This window comes from Solea senegalensis, linkage group LG3, assembly GCF_019176455.1.
Source record: "Solea senegalensis isolate Sse05_10M linkage group LG3, IFAPA_SoseM_1, whole genome shotgun sequence".
Taxonomy (NCBI): domain Eukaryota; kingdom Metazoa; phylum Chordata; class Actinopteri; order Pleuronectiformes; family Soleidae; genus Solea; species Solea senegalensis.
In genome coordinates this window covers 6,360,296-6,382,866 of record NC_058023.1, presented here as the reverse complement: position 1 = coordinate 6,382,866, position 22,571 = coordinate 6,360,296, and the positions used below count along the sequence as shown (strand labels likewise).

The following is a 22,571-nucleotide window of genomic DNA, read 5'->3' as shown; positions in this document are numbered from 1 at the left end:
TTGTCTTTATGTTCCTTCACTGATCAATTTTCTTATTTATGAAGTTGTCTCCTCTTGTGTCTCTCAGCTCGTAAGCAGGAGATCATCAAAGTCACAGAGCAGCTGATTGAGGCCATCAACAACGGAGACTTTGAGGCCTACACGTGAGTTCAGCAAACATGTCACACGCTTGCTCTCATGTTACATTTGAAGCCCATGAATTAACATAAACTGGCGTCTTTGTGCACAATTTCAGGAAGATATGTGATCCTGGCCTCACGTCCTTCGAGCCGGAAGCTTTGGGAAACTTGGTTGAGGGAACCGACTTTCACCGCTTCTACTTTGAGAATGGTAAAGAAACTAATGTGCAGCTTCCTGCGTCCAAGAAACTGGTGACAAGAGTAGAACGTCTTGTCCACTTCCTGACTCGTCCCTGTCGTCCTCTGCAGCTCTGTCTAAGGCCAAGCTGCCGATCCACACCATCCTGCTCAACCCCCACGTCCACCTGATCGGAGACGAGGCCGCCTGCATCGCCTACATCCGACTCACCCAGTACATCGACGGCAGCGGCATGCCTCGCACCATGCAGTCAGAGGAGACACGCATCTGGCACCGCCGTGACAGCAAGTGGCAGAACATCCACTTCCACCGCTCCGGCTCGCCCACCGTGCCCACCAAGTAAGGTCAAAGTTCACCTGGGTTGAGGTCTAGCCCCCGTGAAGCTGCTGTGGATCGGAGAACACATGAACTCTGTCCATCATTAAAGTCTTTTTTTCCTCCCTGTTTCCTTGTTTGTTCTTGTCTTTTTTTTGTTTATTAATTTTATTTGTCCCGAAAAGTATTTTGTTCTGGGGAAACAAAACCATGTTTTTAACCCTGTTGTGTTCATAAATATGGCATGAATTTTGGCAAATTGTGTATTTTATTTCCAGCTCAGCTTCTACAGTGAAGCTAAAATACACTGTGTACAAACAAGTGTCACACTCATACCATTAAGCGCCAAAAATGTCCCATTCAAACATAATACATGCATTTTATTATATCTGGGTGTCAATGTGGGATTTTTGCTTTGGAATTGATTATTTTTACTACTCTCCACCACACATGCTATTTCCACTAGATGGCACTGTCACAATCCCCCCCACCTCTCACTGACATATCCCAGGCTTTATTAATTCACCAGAATAATTGAAAATAATTCATATTTGGCACTTTATTAATACTAATTAATTAGTATTTGATAACAATAATTAGTTCAGATGACGGTGAATGCCAAATAACAAAAAACAAACACAAATGTTGTGTATTGTCATCATAATATTCATTTGTGTTGCAGTTGAGAGGAACGTCTATGATGACCAAACACCCTCCAGCCTACAACAGTCAGCTGAGAAGACCCCGCCCACCAAGTGTCCATCTAACCCCGCCTCCTCAGCCAATCCCTGTCCATGACAGCTAGAGCTCCACCCTCTTCAGTGTGTTGTTTACATATTGTCGCTGCTGGACTGATTGATGGTTATCATACATGTAAAAAAAAAACAAGAATAAATTAAGGGAGAAACTTTATCACTTACATTTTGTAGTGAGAGTGTGTGATATTTCCATCCACTGCATGATTTTATTTTTATTTTGTTTTAATAAAAAGTGTTTGGTTTTTTTTCTGAGGAGCCTGTTGGTCAAATATGTGAAGCTTCCAGTTACCATGTAGTGAGACTTTTTTTCATTTAAATATTGCACATATTCAGGAGCTGTTGTGATGTGTGTGTTTTTGTTTTCTTGTTTTTTAAACGACTAATATATCACATATCTGCTTCTTTTTTTTTTTTTTGAATTGCCGCTTCTTGAAGCTCAGACACAGGCTCGCTTTGTTTTGGTGACGTATAGGTTTTATGGTATAGTTGACGTGAATTTGCGCTCTCTTGGCGGCGTTGTGCGTTTACTAGGAATCTTTTGCGACGCATTAAAAAAAAAAAAAGAATAAAAAGATGAGTTTAATTTACGTGTGTTTGAATCATCACACGTGTGAAGAGTCTTATGGTAGAATGTAAACTATAGAGATATTATGTATAAATCCTAACGGCCATTCTGTGACTCTTTCCAGTTTAAAATCATATTTTTCATATTTAGCACACGTCTAATTATGTGAATTTTCTTTTTTCTATTTTGCGTTGTTTACTTTTTTATATTGTGACACTTGTCCCTTTTTTGTCATATTATCACATTCCTTGATTGACACGTTCTTCTTTCTTTTTTTACCTATAGTGTATGATTAATTTTACGCCAGTGTTTTTTACATCACCACAGTTTACACTGGACACCATTAAAATAGAGAAAATATCATGTTCACACAACGTCACTAAGTTTCTGTTGATTATTGCAGCTATGACAAATTGGAACATTTTTTGGCCAAAGTTACTAACAAGTATCTCTGTTAGTTAATAATGTGTCTATAATTATTATTATAGTATCTTAAGGTTCTACGTTTAATTCAGATGATGTCACATGGTTTCATTAATGATTTTTGCTTCTTTTTTTTTTGCTTTAACACCACTTTTATTTACTTTTTTAAAAATCTTCCTAAAGCGCACTTTAGGAAAACCTGATGTATGTTTTAAGAAAAATAAAAAAATTAAATGTGTGATTTATGCCAAAATGAACTGAACTGGACTCTTGTGTCTTTTTTCTACCGATATGACATCAAACGTCGTTTTTACATTTTACAGCAGAATAATGGTGTAAACAAAACTTAATACCTAAATATAGGTATAATAAAATAAATATTATGTGTGCAAATATTGCACATACAATAGATAAGTGACATTAAGCATATATCAGCAGTAGAAGAAACCAATAATGTGGTACATATTGTTTATCTCAGCACATCTTTTATTACATTTATTAAAGCACTCCGACCACTAGATGGCGGCAAAGTGCTTCCAATATGATCCTTGGTCTGAAATGTGCATCAACTTTACGTGCACAGTGTTTCACACATTTATTAGGTGTTTTCTCGTCCTTAAAAACAAGAAAACAGAAATATTTTTTCTTTTAAATCTCTCAAAAACCTGTGAACTGTTAATATAATAACAGAAAACAAACGCTTATGGAGTACATGTTTAAGTTATAATTCAAAACATATCGTTTTTTGCTCTATTTTTTTTATATTACGTCAAATGTATCACTATTTTACGATATTCACTATACTTCGTATCACACTTCTCACATTATTATGCAAAACATGTTCATGCAGAACATTTTTTACTTTATGACACGAAACCTATTGTATTTTGTGTTCGAAACTTAGATTTCTATATATAAGTTGAGTATTATATACTCATATTTTAACATCAAATGTATCATTATATTTGCATTAAACTTTTCACATTGTAAAGAAAGAAAGAAAATGATGGTTGGAAGAAGGGAGAAAGGAGGGAAAGAAGGATGGGCAAGGGAACAGATTGGATCAACGAAGAATGAAGGAGGGATGGAGGGAAAGAAGGGAAGGAAGAAAGTTAGAAAGAAAGAAGATTGGGTCAAGGAAGGAAGAAGTAAGGAAGGGAAAGGAATGGAGGAAGGAGGGATGGAGAGACAGAAGGAAGGGAGGAAAGAAGGTCCATTCGAAACCAAACTGACTGTTTTTTTGCTATAAACTTAATATTTTAAAACATATCACGTTATACTTTAAACCTTTCACACTGCAACACAAAACACGTTTAACGTAGTAAAATTCCACGTTTTTTTTCCCACTAAACCTTTCACCCTCACAAGGTAAAGATATCACTTACCTCCACGTTGGTGAGTCCAGCATGTTCCAGAAGTTTCTCCGCTTCAACACACTTTGAAAAGCTCAGCTCATCAGCAGCTGATAACGATTCATTTGAAGCAGGTGTGTTTGAGCAGGGAAACGTCTCACAGTGAAATAGTTGTGTAAAAAGTAATGACATCACTTCACATTTGACACATGTACAGTTTTATTGTTCTGCCATGTAAACACACTGCAGCTGCTAGGCCTTGTTAGCGTTTCAGGTTCATATTTTTTATTGTTATTATTATTATTATTATTATTATTTCATTTTTTTTTTAGTAATAATTTGATCATACATGCCCGCGTAGATAGTTGCACTGCTAATATGTATATATTGTTTATCACCATGGAAACAAGATGCTCATTTCTCAAATCAAATGGTCAACTTTTGGACAATTTTATTACCGTGTAAAGTCTCAACTGCAGAGCCTGAACGCAACATTCAAATCCACAACACTCTGTTTCTCTGCAATGACGGGGACACAAAATAATCATCTGTCTTCACTACATTCACACACACACACACACACTGTACAGGGGCCACAAGCAGACAGCAATAAATAAAGAAGGAAACACAGATGTGGATTTAAGGTTTGAAGTGTCAGTTCCTTTTGTGAGCAACAATTAAAAACAACATCAGAAGTGAAAGCAAAGCATCTACACGTGATGTGAGGAGACACTTATTAAAGGACAAGTCTGGGGTTTTATTAGTGTCAACAAATCCCGATAAATCACACAAACGATCGAAGACCTCAAAAAAGAAACGCAACAATTCACACAATTTCAGGAGAAAATTTCTCCTGCTTTCCGTTGTTTCTAATCAACGTGAACGCGAAAGGGAGCAAATAGTGCATTCGTTGGGGTTTGTAAATATCTTATATTCTCTATTTTAACACAAGACGATTCAAACGCAATAACTGCAGTAATAATGAAAAAAAAATACTAAATTCTACCAAAAAAATTTAAATAAACTTCCTCATCACTTGGTAAAGAGCCAAGGGAAACGATAAAGTATATATTAATTGTTGTATATTATATTAGTCATGTGCATGTATATATACAGTATATATACTTAATGTAGATCAAACTTCCTACACTTCCCAGAATGCACTCTGCTATAATCTTGTAGACCAGTGTTTTACTAAACTCCACACCTGCTTGTTTACAGTCGGTGCTACATTTTATTTAAATTAAAATAGCATTAATTAGGTTAAACAATGTTATTTTAATTCCAGTAAAGATGACGATAAATGACAAGGATAAAAGGGCCTCATGTTCATGGTTAATTTATCTGGTTGGAACATTAATAAGTTAAATTATTCGATATTAAAAATACATAAATAATACAAAGTGTAGTATACATTTAGTTAACACGGGACAGCAGGAAGTTAAATTTAATTTAAAATGATATTCTCTGCAGAGAAAGAACAAATTTGGGTAAGAACGTGTAAATTAATCCAGGATTTGTAATCCAAATTTTACACGCAAAGTAAATGAGGCCTAGCGAGAGAAGCTAATGCCTAAATAAAACAGACGAAATTAACACAAAGTATGGACGAAAGGCTCCGCCCATTTCCGTGAGTCAGATGTTTGTGAAAAATGAATTAAAACAAAATAAAATCCTACAAAAACTCCACACAATATTCTGTTAACTGTCCCAATACGTTCATAGCAATAAGGGAACATGTCACACACTTGCGGTTTTAAAAGTTTGACACGACAAAAGGATTAAGATTAATTCAGGATTAACACAGACAATATTAACTTGTTGCTTTTTCGCGGGATTTGTTGACGGCAAGAAAACTCAGACTCGTCCTTCACGAGGCTTCGCGGAGACAGTGACACGAGTCTGAGGCGAGGAGAAGCAGCACGCGTGACGGCGGGCAACAGGAGCGACTGCGTATACGAGGGAGGCGGGGCTTAAGTGCTCGATCTGCATCATAGCAGTCTGCATCACTGCTTTCTTTCTCAGTACACACGCTGTAGATATATACACACGCACAAGCACACACAGAGGTGGCAGATAAGATGTCAACACACTGAGACGGACACGTGAACGTCGACAAAAAAAAAGAGGGGGGGGGGCAGATGCATCATGGGAAGACAAAAGGTGTAAACAGATCGAGAGTCCGTGATGATGCACACTTGCTCCTCCGTGTGACTTTGATCTCTGTACAGTTGCTTTTCTCCAGCTGAGGCGATGCATGTACAGCAGGTTTATGTTCAGGCTCACAGATTAAATGCTTGTCATTTTTTCCCTCCTTTTTTTTTGACTTTTTTCTTCCCCGGTCCCTTTTTCATCTCCTCTATATACAAAAGTTGTTTTTTTTTTTTGTTTGTTTGTTTTTTACAAGAGTTCTTCAAGAAGAGGCCCGAGCGTGAGGCGAAAATGTTTGATCTGGATCCACCTGCGGGCGCGTTGGTAGTTTGACGACACCGCAGCAGCCCCGAGAGGTCGAAAACAGCAGGAAAAAAATCATCATCCCACAAAAAAAAAATAGTTGCTTTCTTTGGCTACGAAAAAGAGCAAATGAAACACGACGACGCAGCGATGGCGAAAGGAAGAGTCGTCGCTGGAGCACAAAACGCTTCCTTTCCGACAGAAAGAAGAGAATGACGAGTGACGGGTGTGGAGGAGAAGATCAGCGGAAGCAGCTGCTCAGTCTTCATTCTCATCCCCCTCCTCTCCATCATCCTCTTCGTCGTCGTCGTCCTCCTCCTCCTTGTGGTCGCCGCAGTACTGCTGGAGCAGTCGGTGCAGGTGCTGCTGCAGGGCGTCGGGCTGCCGAGCAGCTGGAGTGTCGTCCAGACGCTCCAGGTGCACGTGCTTCCCCCGGGCGTCCCTCACCACCGTCCTCTTCTGGGTTCGCGACTTACGCATTTGGCTTCTGCAGAAAGAGATACAGAAAAAGATAAAGACGTGACACCTCGTCGCTGTTTCTCGATCCGGGTCCACTGTCCTGTCCGTGTTTTAGATGTTTCCCTGCTCTAACACACCTGATTCAAATAGTCAGCTCATCCAGAGACTCTGCAGAAGCCTGGTAACCACATGTTTATTGGAGCAGGGAAACATTTAAAACATGCAGTGTTGCTCTTCCTTGTGTGTTTCATTAGATTAATGAATGAATAATTAATTAAATCAACAAACACAAATCAACTTCTTGCAAAATAATCTTTAAACATGAATAAATCCAGTCATATAATCTAGTTTATTGTTTTACTAGTTTCTGTGCTGTTGTTTTTTTTAAAGTTTTTTGTGCTTTTATTTCCTGTTTTTTGTTCATTCTTCTTTGGTTCTACTCACTTCATCTATACACACCTTACATGTTGTACTTTCTTTTTTTTAATCTGGTATAACAGCCATTTTATGAGGTTTTTATCCTAAAAGGAAAATTGTAATTTTTCCCTTGACAGTTTTATACCATTTTTTATTTTTTTAAAAACACAGAGCAAACTTATTCACATTCAGAAGAAACTGATATGTACTGACACATGACCAAAATCCAAACTGGAAACACACACCATGCACATCACACGGGAAGTAGAGCTGCAACTTCTAATGGATGTTAACGGTTCATTCATCTTACAGAACATGGAATTGAAACACAACATTTTAAACACTATGCTAATTATGCTAAAACTGGAGAGGAGATAATCAGCTTCCTCTTTTAACTTATGGTAGCGCAGAGCTCCGTGTTCACCGGAACCAAAACGTCACCATTTTGGCAGGAAGCTGCACTGTTTGAATCAGCGTGTATACAAAGACATATGTCTCTTCACTGGCTGTTTCTGTTAAAAGTAAAGACTAAGTAAAGGCTCAGAATGCTCAAACAGTCGGGGAACAAGCAAACGGGAAAACATTTTACTGGATCACCAAAGATCCTGACTTGGATCACAGGATACAACAACAATAAAAGACGAAACAATGACACTGATTAGTTATGATTCAGAGCTGAAATGCTCATGTGGACACAGACTGAACCTTAATCGAGATGTTAAAACGTCAGGCAAGTGAAATCACACCATGTTAGCCTAACCCGGATTAAAGGATCATTTCTACACAGTCCCATGCCGCAAGTCAGTCCAACCTTCTAACCACAGAACCGTCGTCCTGCACAATCTGTCTCTCTACTACATGAGGCACGAGCACCTTCCCAAAGCCTCCGGCAAAACTCAAAGCCTGGAGGGGAGAGAGAGTATCAGGGGGGAGGAGAGAAGACAAAACACTGGAATCCAAACAAGGGTCCGATCAACAGTAGCGAGAGAGTACCAAGATAGATTTCCTTTTTCTCGACACACTGACCTTCTCAAAGTCCTCTCTCGCTGAAGGGAGATCTACAGCCAGCGACGGGTCTCCCATCTGCTTCTCCGTCCTCTTTCCCGTAACGACCGTTTTCTTGACGACCTTGCTGACCTTTCGACCCTGCACTGGCTCCACCTCAAACTCTGATGACGTGGCAGCGCCGAGAGCCAGAGGCTCTGAAAATGTCAGCTGGAGAAACGGAGAGAGATTATGGGGTGAATCCAGTGGATGATACGATTCACATAAAAGAAACTTGTAGCTGCTGTGACACCATATTAAACTGACCTCTCTCTGATCTCCCTCACTGTGAAGCACCGTTCTCTTCACCACTCTGGAAACAGAGTCTCCCTCCTCGATCTGCACCGTCTCCTGATGCGATCCCTCGATCGTCACTTCCTGCGACTCCATGCCGTCCGGAGACACGTATTTGCGAATGATCTTGCGCGTGATCTGGTCAAGGCGAAGAGAGTAAGCTCACAGTAAGAAGAAGACAACACCGTCATCTGAAATTAGAGAACTTTTAGGTGAGGCTGGGGGTGTTCCTTACTTTCTTAACAACCATGTTCCCCTGGTCATCGATGTACTTTTCCTCCGTGACAGTATGAGGGGGAATATCTGGCAAGTTATCAGCCTGTAGAAACACAGAAGCATGCGTTGTGAGTATTTACAGTCCTTTCATCAAACAAACAAACAAAATAATGACCAACACCTCAAAAGCTATCTTAAAGCCCCAATGGGAAGAATCATTTTAAAGTGGAAATAGAGAATTATAATCAAATCTCAATGAAATCAAAAGGAGACACAAACGCCAAGAAAATAAAAATGGAAAAAAGCACTAGAGCTTTTTAAAAGTACTAAACCTCCACCACCAACTAAGCCTGCGTCGCTCACTCCACAGACGCGTCATGCTTGTTTACCTGAATGATAACTCTGCGTCGCACCACCCTGGTGGTCAGCACCTCCTCCTCTGAGCTATCAGAGGACAGCATCCCTAGCTCCTCTGCTATCTCCTGGGAGACAGCACACATCCAGCATACAAGTCAACACATTAGGTCTACACTGAATCACTCCGTCACAGTCCTCTGACCCCCGTTCATCCTTTCTTTTTACCTCACTTTTGTGTTTGCTTGGCCCAAACAGTTTATAGACACAGTAAATGACGTGATGAGGGGAATAAAATCAACTTGTATGGCTGACGTGAGATGAAGAGAAGGTACAGAGGTTTCTGAAAGTCTTCAAAAGAAAAAGAAACATGCAGAGATGGGAGCCACCAGTGTACGAAATATGAAAGGTAGTAGAGTATTTTATTGTTTTATAGTCTGTTTAATTATTTGTTTTTAGGTTAGAAAGTTGGATTGGATATTATTCAATTGAAGCTTTACTTAGATGTTTAACAATTACCAGACAAAAAATCTGCCAAGAGTTGAGACATCTCTGCTCCCAGTCGTACTATTATGAACATTTAAAGCCTTTAAAAGGCAACATTAAGCAACAGTTTGCCTTGCATGTCAGGAAATACATGTTAGCTATGTAAATCTTTAAATCATCTTTTTTCATGGTCTGTTTTTGTGTCAGTCAAACTTTATTTGGTCCGACATGCTAGCATTCAAATTCAGCATTTTGCACTTTTAAAACCACAGTCAACTATGGACGAAAGATTCTGTATTATGTATTGTCACAATGACCACGTTCATGTTGAAGTTGAAACCAAAAATGTCCTTTTATTTGTGGTTTTAAGTTGGCCTACTGTGCAGAACACTACCAGACCATGAAGGGGTACTTCGCACACTGACGGGGGAAAAAATTGGGATGGATGGGGAGAAAAAAACAAGCACAAATCAAACGATGCAAACAGAGTTGGTTGTGAAATAACAGCTATATGTTGTTATTGAATCTGTTGAAAAACAGCATCTTCCACCTGTGTCAGCAACACTGATTTCAGTCAGTAATGATGCAGTATTTACACGGCAACACATCACAGTTAACACTTCTGTTATTTTTCTTGAATCTTTGGGTACCCATGCACAGAAAAGCACTCATAAGCCTCACTTAGTGCATAAAGTGCACATTTGTGTGTCAAATTGCCCGAGTATTGAAAGCAGCACCACAACAACCAGCTTGAACTAGGCAAAACACCAGCCAGTGCAGGGTTACACTCATGCTTGACCTCTTACCCTTCCCAGGAAGTCATCATCATCATAATACCCTGCCTGATCTCTTGAAGGAAGCTCCTCGCATTTCTGGAGGTCGCCTTCTGTGCGACACTCACGTGAACCATCGGAATCATAGGCAAATTCCCCAAGGCTTTCACTGCCAGAGGAGAAGCGCTTGTATTCGTCCACTTGGAGGAAAGGATGAGAAGCGTACTGAGGGCTCCCTCTCAGGAAACCAGTATTAGGGCTACTCCCGGGCATTGGAGACAGTGGCTCTGAGATATGATATCTAACATCATGTTCCGCTTTCACTTCTTCTGATTCAGAGAGGTCAGAAAAGCCTTGTTTGCAGTCAAAGAATTCCATATCTGAGTCAGAGTGCTGCGGAGACTTGGAGCCCGTAGGGAGTCCTTTTGTTGGCACTTTTAGTTCTCCTGATTCAAATTCTGAGACTGTTTTCTCAAAGTCTGAGAGGACTCTCTTAAAGTCTGGGGAAAACTCAAAGTCCTGCGCAGTGTTTGACTCGCTTTTGGTGGTGACTTCAGTCACAGTCTCAGCTGAGTCACTGAACACTGGAGATACTGGACTCAAATCATCCAAGGACATTGTGGTACATTCAGAAACTCTCAGGGTTTGTTGTCCTGAAAATACCGCTTCATAATCAGGTGGCACCAGAAACTGGCTTGACATGGGTGAGAAAAGCTCACTGGACTGTGATTCTTTGGGGGACAACTCCCACTCTGAGTATCCATGTAATCCCTCTGATATTACATTAAACATCTTCTCAAGTGAAGGTAGAACTGGAGTAACAGTTCTGTGGGTTGTGATTGAGCTATATTCAGGTAGCTGTAGAGGAATGGTTTTCATGGGCTTGGCATCAGAGAGCAACAGACCTATTTTACTGGTGTCTTGTGTTGCTGTTGTGGCGGACAACAGCGTGCTTTGAACCTCACCATCTGTTGTCTGAGGAGAAGCCTGTAAATAAATGTCAACATTGATCATATCCCCCAATAAAATTACCTCAACATTTTACAAAAACTGCTTTCAGACATGCACTGAAGTCCAGACATTCACAGGAAATGATCCTGCCAGCTCCTAAGTGTGTCAATTGTACTACTGCATTCATCAAACTCCAAGCAATGTCCAGAGCAATTCTACAGATATGTGAAACCACCTAAAGTTAGTCTAACTGAACAAAGATCTCTTTGTGAAAGCCAAAACATGCAGCCTCAAAACCATCAATGGTGATGTTAAACTTCCATATTTTCACATTCCACACACTTGCTCCACACACATTGTGGACAAAGTCCGAGGATTAATACACTGCATTCTGTCATGAATCTGTCAAAATATGTCACACAGTGTTATCACTTCATCCAGATTAAGGAACTCTCCCAATGTGCTGGACTGTCATGCTTTAACTCTTACCATTTGCCCGACAGTCTTGCTCTCTAGTTCCCCAGCATGGACCTTTAGTATCTTCTCATCCTTTTTATTTACACCTTCAACTGGTGATGACTTCAACGGAAAGTCTTCCTCACAAACAATACTTTGGAAAGTTGAGGTACTTTCAGTTTCTGATCCTTGCTGTATACATTCTTTGTATGACAAAATTCCTGTCTCCAATTCCGTCTTTGTTTGCTCCTCAGAACTTTGAAAAAGTAATGGTGACAGAGCCATCTGCTCTTCGATGGGTGAGTGCTGCTCAGGTGATAAAGATGTAGCAAAACTCAAAGGTTTTGATTTGGGAACTAACCTATCACTGTCATCAGAACAATAACCTAATTCCTCCTCTGATTCAGCAGTTTGTGGACTCTGTGGCCTTGGAATGTCATCCATCCAACAGTCGACAGGTAGAGGATCAAACTCAATATCAGATGACAAAGACATGGGTGAAGATGATCTTTCAAGGGGGGTAGGATCCATGAAATAAGATGACAATATCCTCATAAACACAGGCACGGGTGAGTCAGGCAATAGTCGTCTGAACTCATTGACAGATGAAATGGATTCAGGTGAGGATGGTCTATCGGTCTCAGCAGCTCTTGAGGATGTGACTGTAAACTCCCAAAGTGATGAGTCTGAACACAGTGACTCAAGTGATGATGACCTACGTGCTGTGGTGAACCCCTGGACTAACACTGCAAACTGAGGGATGGGAGAGTCTGGAGGGAGAGACATGTTCCCCTTGAACTCTGGCATAGATTCTGGAGATGATGCTCTTCCATCAGCCATGTGCATGGTTGATTCAAGTGACATATATTCTATATCGGATGCTAAAGTGTCAGGTGAGGTTGATGCTGATCTCAGGAATGTTACGCATTCAGGCAATGTTGCGGTAAATTCAGGTAAGGGCGAATCTGGTGAGAGTCGTCTAAACTCATTAACTGACGCTACGGATTCGGGTGATGATGCTCTTGATTCTACCACCATTGCTGAATTCGGGGACATGGGTCTGAAGTCTATCAGAGATTCTGGTGAATAACGTAGATCATCTTCCTCTGTATCAGAATGTAGTGTTTCTGGTATTTCAAATGTGTACTTGGTATCCTTGTATGGTGCTGCTCTAAAAGACAAACTGTCATCAATTCTTGGGGGAGGTGGTTCCAAAACAGGCATGTCAGGTCTAGCGTTTGCACTAAAAGCTTCATCACCTGTTGATGCTGTTTCTGTTGTAGTCAGTTGATCTGTCACTTCTATAGGTTGTCCTGTGGCATTTTGATCTTTTGCAATTTCTTGCTCATCACCTGAAACGTCACTTTCATATTCTATTTTGTTGCCAATAAATTGCAAAAACCCTGTTTTACTGCTGAATGTTTCTCCAGCATACTGAGGATCGTGTACTTGAGAAATAAGCTTCTGTAACTCAACATCATAAATGAGATTATACTCAGCAACCACAATGGCCGACTCCTCAGGAATGGTAGGAACTACTACAGGGGATAAACCTCCATCAGAGGCAGTTAGAACTTTTAATTCTGTTAGCGGTGATTGACGTGTCAATAGGAATTCTCCCTTATCTGATGCAACAGATTCTGGTGATGCAGACCTGTCTTCTGCACAAAAGAGGTCTAAAGTTTGTGACAAATCATCTGAATCTGAAATTTCACTGGTTGGTGTGTCTCTCCAAGTCATGAATTTTTCTACTATTGTCTTTGAAAAATCTTGCACTGGCGAATCAGGGGGCAGGTGTTCAAATTCATCATTTGATCTATCAGACTGAGGTGATACTGATCTCACGTCAGTGACATCGATGCCAAATGAAGCATCATCTGACACATCACATTCAGAATCTGACAATATTGCAGACAAACTCCCAATGTGCCTCTCTGCTGATGAAATCTCAAGAACATCTTGTGTAAAAGAAGGGAGAGGTGAATCCGGAGACAGGCGCTGGTGTTCATTTGTGGATTCAACTGATAGTGGCCTTACATGTTCTAAGCTTTCTGATTCTGCAGAATCTTGTCTATTTCCAACACAATAATTCCTAGAAATCAAAAACTCATTCAAACCATACTCAAAATCAGATTCAACGGATTCAGGGGAAGTTGATCTGTACCCGACATTGACAATTACATGTTCACGTATGGCTGGCCTGAATTCAGGTATGGGTGAGTCTGGGGACAGAGCCCGATATTCATCTACAGAATCAGGTGAAGAGGGTCTAATTTCATGAACTGGTGATCTTACACTAAAAACAATGTATTCTTCATCTGAACATGCTGACTCAGGTGATGTTGATCTACATCCAAAAAATGGAGGTAATTTCAATATCGAAGGCATAAACTCAGTTATAGGCGAATCAGGTGAAAGTCTGAGTGATGACAAAGATTCAGGAGATGAAGGTCTACTCTCCAAGAATATTGGGAGATTCCATTCCATGTCTAAATCTGAGGAGACTGACTCTGGAGAAGTGGACCTCAAGCCCATGTGGTAAACAGAGGATTCATGTAGTGTCTTTGTAAAGTCAGGTATTGGTGAGTCTGGAGAAAGAGGTCTAAATCCGTCAACGGATGCAGTTGAACAAGGAGATGCTGCTCTTTGAACAAAATCCCAGGGGAAATACAGATCTGTCTCTTCATCCCAATCTGAAACTATCGATTCTGGTGATGTGGATCTGTACCTTACCCTTAATATGACAGGTAGATTTATTCTGTACTGGGGGAGAGGAGAGTCGAGAGGCAAATATGTATGATTAACATCAAATATTTCTGACTGAGGAGACTCTGCTCTATCATCAGAATTAAACATCTGTGAAATCTCTAATGTATATTCATCTTCTGAAGCCTCTGATTCAGATGATGGCGACTCATAACCTTTAAACTCGCAATAAGTCTCTGTAAAAGCTTGTCTAAAGTCAGCTAAAGGAGAATCAGCAGAGAGTCTTCTGTTTTTACTCAGAGATGCTAAGGACTCAGGAGAAGAAGGTCGCTCCTCTATTTCCAGTGGCAAAGATAATTCCATTTCCAAGTCTGATAACACTGATTCAGATGAGGAGCACCTTGAGTCCAAGTGTGATGTGAAGGATTCTTGTAATGACTGTGCAAATTCAGGAATGGGTGAGTCTGGTGAAAGAGGTCTTAATCTATCATTGGATGCGGTTGAACCAGGAGATGTAGCTCTTTGCTCAAAATCCCCCAGAAAATAGAAATTATTTTCTTCATCCCAATCTGAATGTACAGATTCCGGCGATATGGATCTGCACCTTCCTCTTGATATAACAGGTGCACTAACACTGTACTGAGGTAGCGGAGAGTCACAAAGACAATATTTTAGATCTCCATCAAACACTTCTGACAGTGGCGATTCTGCTCTGTCCTCCACATTAAACACTGGTGAAGTCTCTAATGTATATTCATCTTCTGAAGCCTCTGATTCAGGTAATGGTGACCTATAACCTTTATACTCACAATAAGTCTCTGTAAAAGCTTGTCTAAAGTCAGGTAAAGGAGAATCAGCAGAGAGTCTTCTGTTTTTGCTCAGAGATGCTAAGGACTCAGGAGAAGAAGGTCGCTCCTCTACTACCATTGGGAAAGATAATTCCATTTCCAAGTCTGACAACACTGACTCAGGTGAGGAGCACCTTGAGTCCAAGTGTGATGTGAAGGATTCTTGTAGAGATTGTGCAAACACAGGAATTGGTGAGTCTGGCGAAAGACATCTAAATCCATCATTAGATGCAGTTGAGCCGGGAGATGCTGCTCTTTGCTCAAAATCCCCAGGGCAATACCAATCTGTGTCTTCATCCCAATCTGAATATACTGATTCTGGTGATGTGGATCTGTACCTTAATCTTGAGAGATTACGAGAGGCACTTGGTGTGTACTGGGGTAGTGGAGAGTCATGAGGCAAAAACCTAGGATCAACATCAAACACGTCTGACTGAGGCGATTCTGCCCTGTCCTCAAAATTACACATTTGAAAAATCTCAGATTTAGACTCCTTTTCTGATGCCTCTGATTCAGGTGATGATGACCTATAACCTTTAAACTCACAAGAGATCTCTGAAAAAGACCTAAAGTCAGGTAAAGGGGAATCAGGAGAAAGTCTTCTGTTTTTACTCAGAGATGTAAAGGACTCAGGAGAAGAAGTTCGGTCTTCTAAATCCATTGGGAAAGGTAATTGAATTTCCACTTCTGACAACACTGATTCCGGTGAGGAGCACTCTGAGTCCAAGTGTGATGTGAAGGATTCTTGCAGAGATTTTGCAAATACAGGAATGGGTGAGTCTGGTGAAAGTGGTCTGAATTCATCTTGAGAGGTATTTGAATCAGGAGAAGCTGCTCTGTAGTCTAAAGGACCGGGAAGACATGACTCAGTCTCTAACTCATTGTCTGAATAAACTGACTCAGGGGATGTAGATCTACACATTACTGCATACAGAGGAGGCTCAGTATGGGTGTAATGGGGTATTGGAGAGTCTGGTGACAACCGCTGATATTCAGAGGAAGACAAGACTGACTGAGGAGAATTTGGTCTCTCCTCAGCTTCAAAAAACTGCAACACCAGAGGGGCAAATTCCACATCTGATGCCAATGATTCAGGCGATGCTGACCTGTAACCACTGACATCAACATGTGGAATAGTGGGTTTAAAGTCAAGAATGGGAGAATCAGCTGAAAGTCGTCTGAATTTACTCACCGATGCTAAAGACTCTGGGGATGAAGGCCGCTCATCAAATACCAGTGAAAAGGGTAATTCCAATTCTACATCAAACTCTGACAACACTGACTCAGGTGAAAAGGACCTATATTCTATTTTTGACTCCTGTAGATTTGGTTTAAATTCTGGAATGGGGGAATCTGGTGAAAGAGGTCTAAATTCATTTAGAGAACTCCTGGATTCAGGAGAGGATGATCTTAAATTTGAGGTTAAAATTAGCGACGTAGGTGAGAAAGGCCTATATTCTGATTCAGAGTCAGGTGACAGAGGTCTCTTTTGAACTTCAGCTTCCAAATACTCAGAGGAATCTGGTCTTTGTTCTGTATCAGATGGAGAATTAATAAAAGGTGCATACTCAACATCTGATGTAGTTGATTCAGGGGATGCAGAGCTAAATTCAATAAATGATGGAAACCGTTCAACTACTGTTGTGCTAAATTGGGGAATGGGGGAATCTGGTGACAGGGCCGAGTTTTCATTTCTCGATGCCACTGAATCAGGTGATGGAGGTCGATGCTCATTGGATACTGATGGAAACAATTCATCTTCATACTCTATATCTGAGTGACAAACTGACCCAGGGGATTCAGCAGTTAAAACAGTTGGCTGAGGTACGGTCTGCTCAAAGTCAGGTATGGGTGAATCGGGTGAAAGAGCCTTAAGCTCATTTTCAGAATCTGAACTGAAGGATTCCCGTTGTGCCTCCACAAATGACATGTCTAGATTATCCATTCCAGTGTCTGACATTATGGATAAAGGGGTTGATGACCTGCTGCCCGCAACTAACACAACTGATTCTATACACTGGCTGAATTGTGGTACATGAGAATCTGGTGATAAGGTCCTGATTTTATTAACTAATGTTGAATCAGTGGATGCAGTTCTTATTTCTGTTGTCAACTCAACAGATTGAGGTGACACGGACCTATATTCCATCATCCTTTCTTGTAAAAATGGCCTAAGCTCAATTTCTGATGTCATTGAATCAGGATCACATTGTCCTTCTTGGTAGCTGGACTTAGCATGTAATGAATTTGATGAATCCTCAAACTCTGGGGAACCTGGTTTACAAGGTCTAAATATGTCCTCCAAGGACTCTGTGTCCTGAGGAATGGACTTCTGAACAGAGTTAGGTGAGATTGGTCCACCTCTCTCCTCGTCTGAATCAAGGAGACCATGTTCTTTACCGACATCCACATATTTAAACACTACAGTTGTACTTACGTTAGCATCCTTTATATAATGAGGGTCATACAGCTGACGTATAAGCTGGTTTTCTCTAAATGTTGAACTCGTAATGGATTGCTTTTCTTCAAGCATTATAGACACTGATTCAGGTGAATCTGCTCTGTGGTCTATAAATTTGTCTGAAATAGAAACCTGATATTCAATGTCTGAATGCAATGATTCTGGTGACGACAATCTGTACCCAATGGAAGCTGCAATGGATTCAGGCACTGATGGTGTGAAGTCTGGTAAAGGTGAGTCAATAGAAAGCACCCTGTTTTCTTCAGAAGATATTGAAGAACCACGTGACAAAGGTCGAGTTTCATTAAAAGACATAGGGATGTAAAGTTCTGATTCCTCATCTGACAAGGGTGATTCTGGTGAATGTGGCAAATATTGTGAAATGTGACAAATGCCAACAGAAAATTGGGCAATTGGTGAATCTGGGGGCGAGTCTTTCAAAGATTCAGGAGAATCAGACATTAGTGTACTTATTAATGTTAATTCCCTTGCTGATAAAGGTCTGTATTCAGAATCAGAATCAGGTGACAATGGTCTCTCTTCTCCCTCAATCTTTGCTTGAACTGCTTGTAGAACATCTTCATCAGGTTGCCCATCAATGTCCAACTTCACACCATCACCTTTCTCGCTTTCTTTCACACCAGAATCCTCTAGAACATTTTCTCTCAGTGTTTCTTCTTTCCAAATCTTTGCTTGTAATACTTGTATAACACCTGTATCAGACTGTCCTGCGATGTCTACATTCTTACCATCATCTGACTCTCTTTGAACATGCCCGCCTGGTCTCTCTTCCCCCGTAGTCTTTACTTTTAATGCCTCTACAACATCTGTCTCAGATGATTCTGTTATGTCCAACTTTACACCATTATTTGACTCTCCTGTCACACCAGAATCATCTAACACATGGTCCTCTTGTCTCTCAATCTTCATTTGTGCTACTTGTATAACACCTAGATCAGACTGTGCCGCAATATCCAACTTCATACCATCATCTGACTTTTCTTCTTTTACACCAAAATCCTCTAGAACATACTCCGTTCTAGTTCCTGCATACTCAAAAATTGCTGTTTTATTGCAATATGTTTCTCCAACATATTGAGGATCACATATTTGAGAAACTAACTTCCAAGGTTCAGCACTATAAACAAGCCTATAGACTGGTACCTGAATTGCCTTTAGATTGTGACCAGTGCCACCCTGGCCTCTCTCAGTGGTCTCTTTAATGTGTGATTCTAAGTCAGATCTCTCCTTGGAGGTAACTATAACTTCACATGACTGTACACATTCAACATCTGGAGTCACTGACTTGGGAGATGTTGAAGTATCGACAATGACCAAATCAGTAGGCTCTGTTTTGATGTTGGGAATTGTCAAACCCCCGATGCAGTCATCTCCAGGAACTACTGAATCATGTATTGATGGTCTTGCTTCAGAGCATTGTTGTGATTGAGAGATAGTTCCATGTTCTAGATCGGAACAAACAGAAACCAGTGACAAGGACCCTTCCAGTGTTTTTGAAACAGGAACTTCTGACAAAGTCTCTTTAAGAACAGGAATGGGTGACTCAGGGGAAGGTGGCCTGTTTACGTCATCAGAATTTGGGGAGGAGAGTCTGTTTTCAGTGAATAATAATGGCTTGCTGACAAACCCATATTCAACATCTGAGGCTACAGATTCAATTGATGAACAGTGATCCAATCTTGCATAAAGAACTGATTCTGACAAAGACGGTCTAAAATCAGGAATAGGTGAGTCAGGTGATAGTGCCCTGTATATGTTCATAAATGGCGCTGAATCAGGAGATACTGATCTGTCTTCAAAAGGAAAAGAAATATCTAAACCTGTCTCCAGCTCCACATCAGACAATGCAGACTCTGTGGACACTGATCTGTGATAAATTTGAGATGGGCAATCGAGAGAGTGTAAGTACTGAGGAATAGGGGAATCTGGTGATAAAGCTCGCTGGCTATCTACAGATCTCCCCGAGTGGGAGGAGCCTGGTCTGTATGATTCCAGCAGGCTCAGTGATTCTGGTGACATGGGTCTATATTCTGCTTCAGAATCAGGCGAAAGTGGTCTTTGATCATTTTCTAATTGCAAAATCATAGTTTCTTCTGCATCTGCCTCATCTAAATGTGTTTGGTAAGACTCTGTTATTGTTTCAAGATGAAATGCATCTGTCTTACTTATGAAGGTTTTTCCTACATACTGCGGGTCACAGATAGGAGAGATAAGCGTCCTAAATTTGGCATCATATGCTAAACTGGGTTTTTGCTGATCTTCAGGTACATTTTTAGGAAATGTCAGTGACGACAGTAAATCATCAGATACAGTGTCTGTTAATGTTTGATCATGTGCTGGCATTGCTTCATGTGTTTCAGCTATAAACTTAGCTGATTCATTTTGATATTTTGTGACATTCTGCACAAGTTCACAAGAAGATGTTCCCTCTGGAGCAGTGTTTGTTTCCTCAGTCAATGGGTTGTGCATTTCCTCCTTTGATTTTTCTATGTCAGACTCATGTGATTGACATTGTTCAAACTCTCCAACACCCAGGACCACTGTTTCTATGTTGGTAGCTACTGTTTCACTATTTTTCCTGAGACTTTCATCTAAAGCTTTTGACAGAACGCAGCCTTTGTTCTCTGTATCAACAATTACATTTGATTTTGCTTTATTGTCTTCTAAATTAATTGTAGCATCTGCTGGCTCAAGTGCCATATCCTCTTCAGGAGGTAGGTCAATCACAGGATTTGATAACAGCCCATAAGAAGTTGTGGAATCACTATAATTAGGAGATAATGACTGTTCCTCAAAATGCGACTGTAATTGTACAGGCTGATGCTCTTTATCTGACAATATCAGTTGTTTTACAGTCTCGGTTTCAGGTAAAGACATTCTTAACACCCTTGTCACTGGAGAAATTGGTCTGTCATCAGAAACTAGCTCTGGAGAATGAGGAATTTCATCAATATCAGACAAACCTATAATAACCCAGTCATCATCAGACTCTAATACTAATTCCACTGGGGTTTGTGGTTTGGGTTTAATATCAAAGACTACAGGTTCAGGTGATGTTGGTCTACGACCAGCAGATATGGAATCATATACTATTTGTGAGGATTCAGTTGAGTCAGGGGAAGGTACTCTATGTCCAGTGACAAATTCATCTCGAGATGCAACGGAAGCAGGTGATGTAGCTCTTATCTCATGATTAAATGATCCTGGAGACATCGAGCCATATTCCACATCTGAGCATAGTGATTCAGCTGAACTGGATCTCTCCCCTCTCATGAAAACAACAGTGTCAGGCCAATTATAAGGGAACTCAGGTACAGGTGAATCAGGTGACAACGCCTTATATTCATTTACAGATGCACAAGACTCTGGGGATGAGCACCTGTTCACAAAAGGCAATGATAACAAAATGCTCTGTTCAATGTCCATATTGGATGATGCTGATTCAGGTGAGGATGATCTACATTCACCAAATGTAAAAGATTCACAGACAGCATGACCAAATTCTGGTATGGGAGAGTCTGGTGGAAGCTGACAGTGTGCAGTGATTGATCCTAAGGATTCAGGGGATGATGATCTCATGTCATGGAAATCAGGAGATACAGTCACATTCTCAGATGATGTACAAGGCCACTGCTGACTTTCTGCAATTATAGACTCAGGGGATGAAGTTCTGTCCTCTATGTCAAATGTTAAAGACTGAGGTGAGATGGATCTCTCACTGCTGTAATCACTGACTAGTGGTAATGGCCTTCCAAATGGCCTTTTGTTTGGAACCATTGGCGTTAATGGCCTTTCCTCTGCTTCTGATGTCCGGAGCACAGAAATGTCTCTTGATGCACCCAGCAAAGGTTGCCCCTGAGCAGATTCCATATCATCACTTGTTTCCCATGGAAGAACAGTGGGTGGGAGGGGAGACAATGGTCTAGACTGAGGTATTGGGGAATCAGGAGCAAGAAAATTTAGCTCATTTACTGACACCTCTGATTCCGGTGACGAGGACCTACTCTCTGTCAGTAATATTGATGTATCAGGTAATAATTCAAGTGAAGATGATCTTTGAAGAACTAAACTATGACATTGGCCACTGGTTTCAGATGTTAATTTTTGTGAAGAGGGTCTACATCTGATTGGTTCAGTTTCAGGTTGCAATGAGTCATGGGTCAACTGAATAAAGCCAGAGGTCAAAGATTTTGGTTTGGCTGAATCTTGGGTTTGAATTATGCCATCCTTGGATCTGATAACAAGGTCACAGGAAGCTGTCCCCTGGTAAACATTAATCTTATGCTCAGAGTTTGAAACATCTTCATCATTCTTTGCTCCTGCAACTTCATCTTTCCTATCCTCACTTTGAACAGCTTCTTGAGGGGAAGCATTAATGCACATGACAGAAGCATCCTCATGATCAGAATCTACCAGTTTAACATCATATCCATAGAGGACTTTATACAGTCGATGTGTAACTTCATCCATGTGTCTTGAAGCCTCTTCTGGGGGCTGTGTAGATAATTCCGATGCAGTAAGAGAAACAGAAGAAGGCTCAGGTGCAGGCTGAGTAGATGGATTCATTTGTTCATTTCTTGACCCTGGTGTGAGGCATACCTTCTCCATAACCTCTTTGGTTTCCATAAGCTCCATTGACAGGCTCATGAAGTCTTGCTCAGCTTGTTCACACTCAATCAAGCTGTCTCCAAAATCGGTCATAGATAGTGGTCGACTCTCGCAGACACCTGTACGAGAGCCAGAGGAAGACTCCCGCCAGCGCAGCAATGACAACTGATCAACATCATATTCAGCAGTTTGTAGACACTCCAAGCTCCACTCATCTCCCCCCTCTACCCCTTCATACCCAGCAGCCCCCTCGTCATCACATGGCTGAACCGTGGGGTAAGGAGGTGGGGTA

The 22,571-nt window shown here is 40.9% G+C and overlaps 2 protein-coding genes across 50 annotated transcripts in view; one reads left to right on the top strand and one right to left on the bottom strand.

Annotated features, from left to right (window-relative positions):
* The window catches only part of LOC122766468 (calcium/calmodulin-dependent protein kinase type II delta chain), a 557,529-nt gene extending 554,893 nt beyond the window's left edge, over positions 1-2,636 (top strand). For 18 of the 19 annotated variants that reach the window (XM_044021346.1, XM_044021348.1, XM_044021344.1 and 15 more), the window contains 4 exons: positions 68-143; positions 236-330; positions 429-657; positions 1,316-2,636. In XM_044021346.1, coding sequence (XP_043877281.1) covers positions 68-143; positions 236-330; positions 429-657; positions 1,316-1,319 — 404 coding nt within the window. In that variant the 3' untranslated portion in view covers positions 1,320-2,636. Of the gene's footprint in view, positions 1-67; positions 144-235; positions 331-428; positions 662-1,315 lie in introns of those variants that run through there. The other variant, XM_044021362.1, reaches the window with a different exon arrangement.
* A 1,296-nt stretch (positions 2,637-3,932) lies between these two features.
* Positions 3,933-22,571, bottom strand: part of ank2b (ankyrin 2b, neuronal) — a 138,822-nt gene continuing 120,183 nt past the window's right edge. For 28 of the 31 annotated variants that reach the window (XM_044021160.1, XM_044021159.1, XM_044021164.1 and 25 more), the window contains 6 exons: positions 9,005-9,097; positions 8,635-8,718; positions 8,373-8,537; positions 8,088-8,276; positions 7,873-7,964; positions 3,933-6,672 (listed from right to left, as the gene is read on the bottom strand). In XM_044021160.1, the coding sequence (XP_043877095.1) occupies positions 6,444-6,672; positions 7,873-7,964; positions 8,088-8,276; positions 8,373-8,537; positions 8,635-8,718; positions 9,005-9,097 (852 nt within the window). In that variant the 3' untranslated portion in view covers positions 3,933-6,443. Of the gene's footprint in view, positions 6,673-7,872; positions 7,965-8,087; positions 8,277-8,372; positions 8,538-8,634; positions 8,719-9,004; positions 9,098-10,261; positions 11,216-11,668; positions 22,465-22,571 lie in introns of those variants that run through there. The other 3 variants (XM_044021161.1, XM_044021163.1, XM_044021149.1) reach the window with 2 other exon arrangements.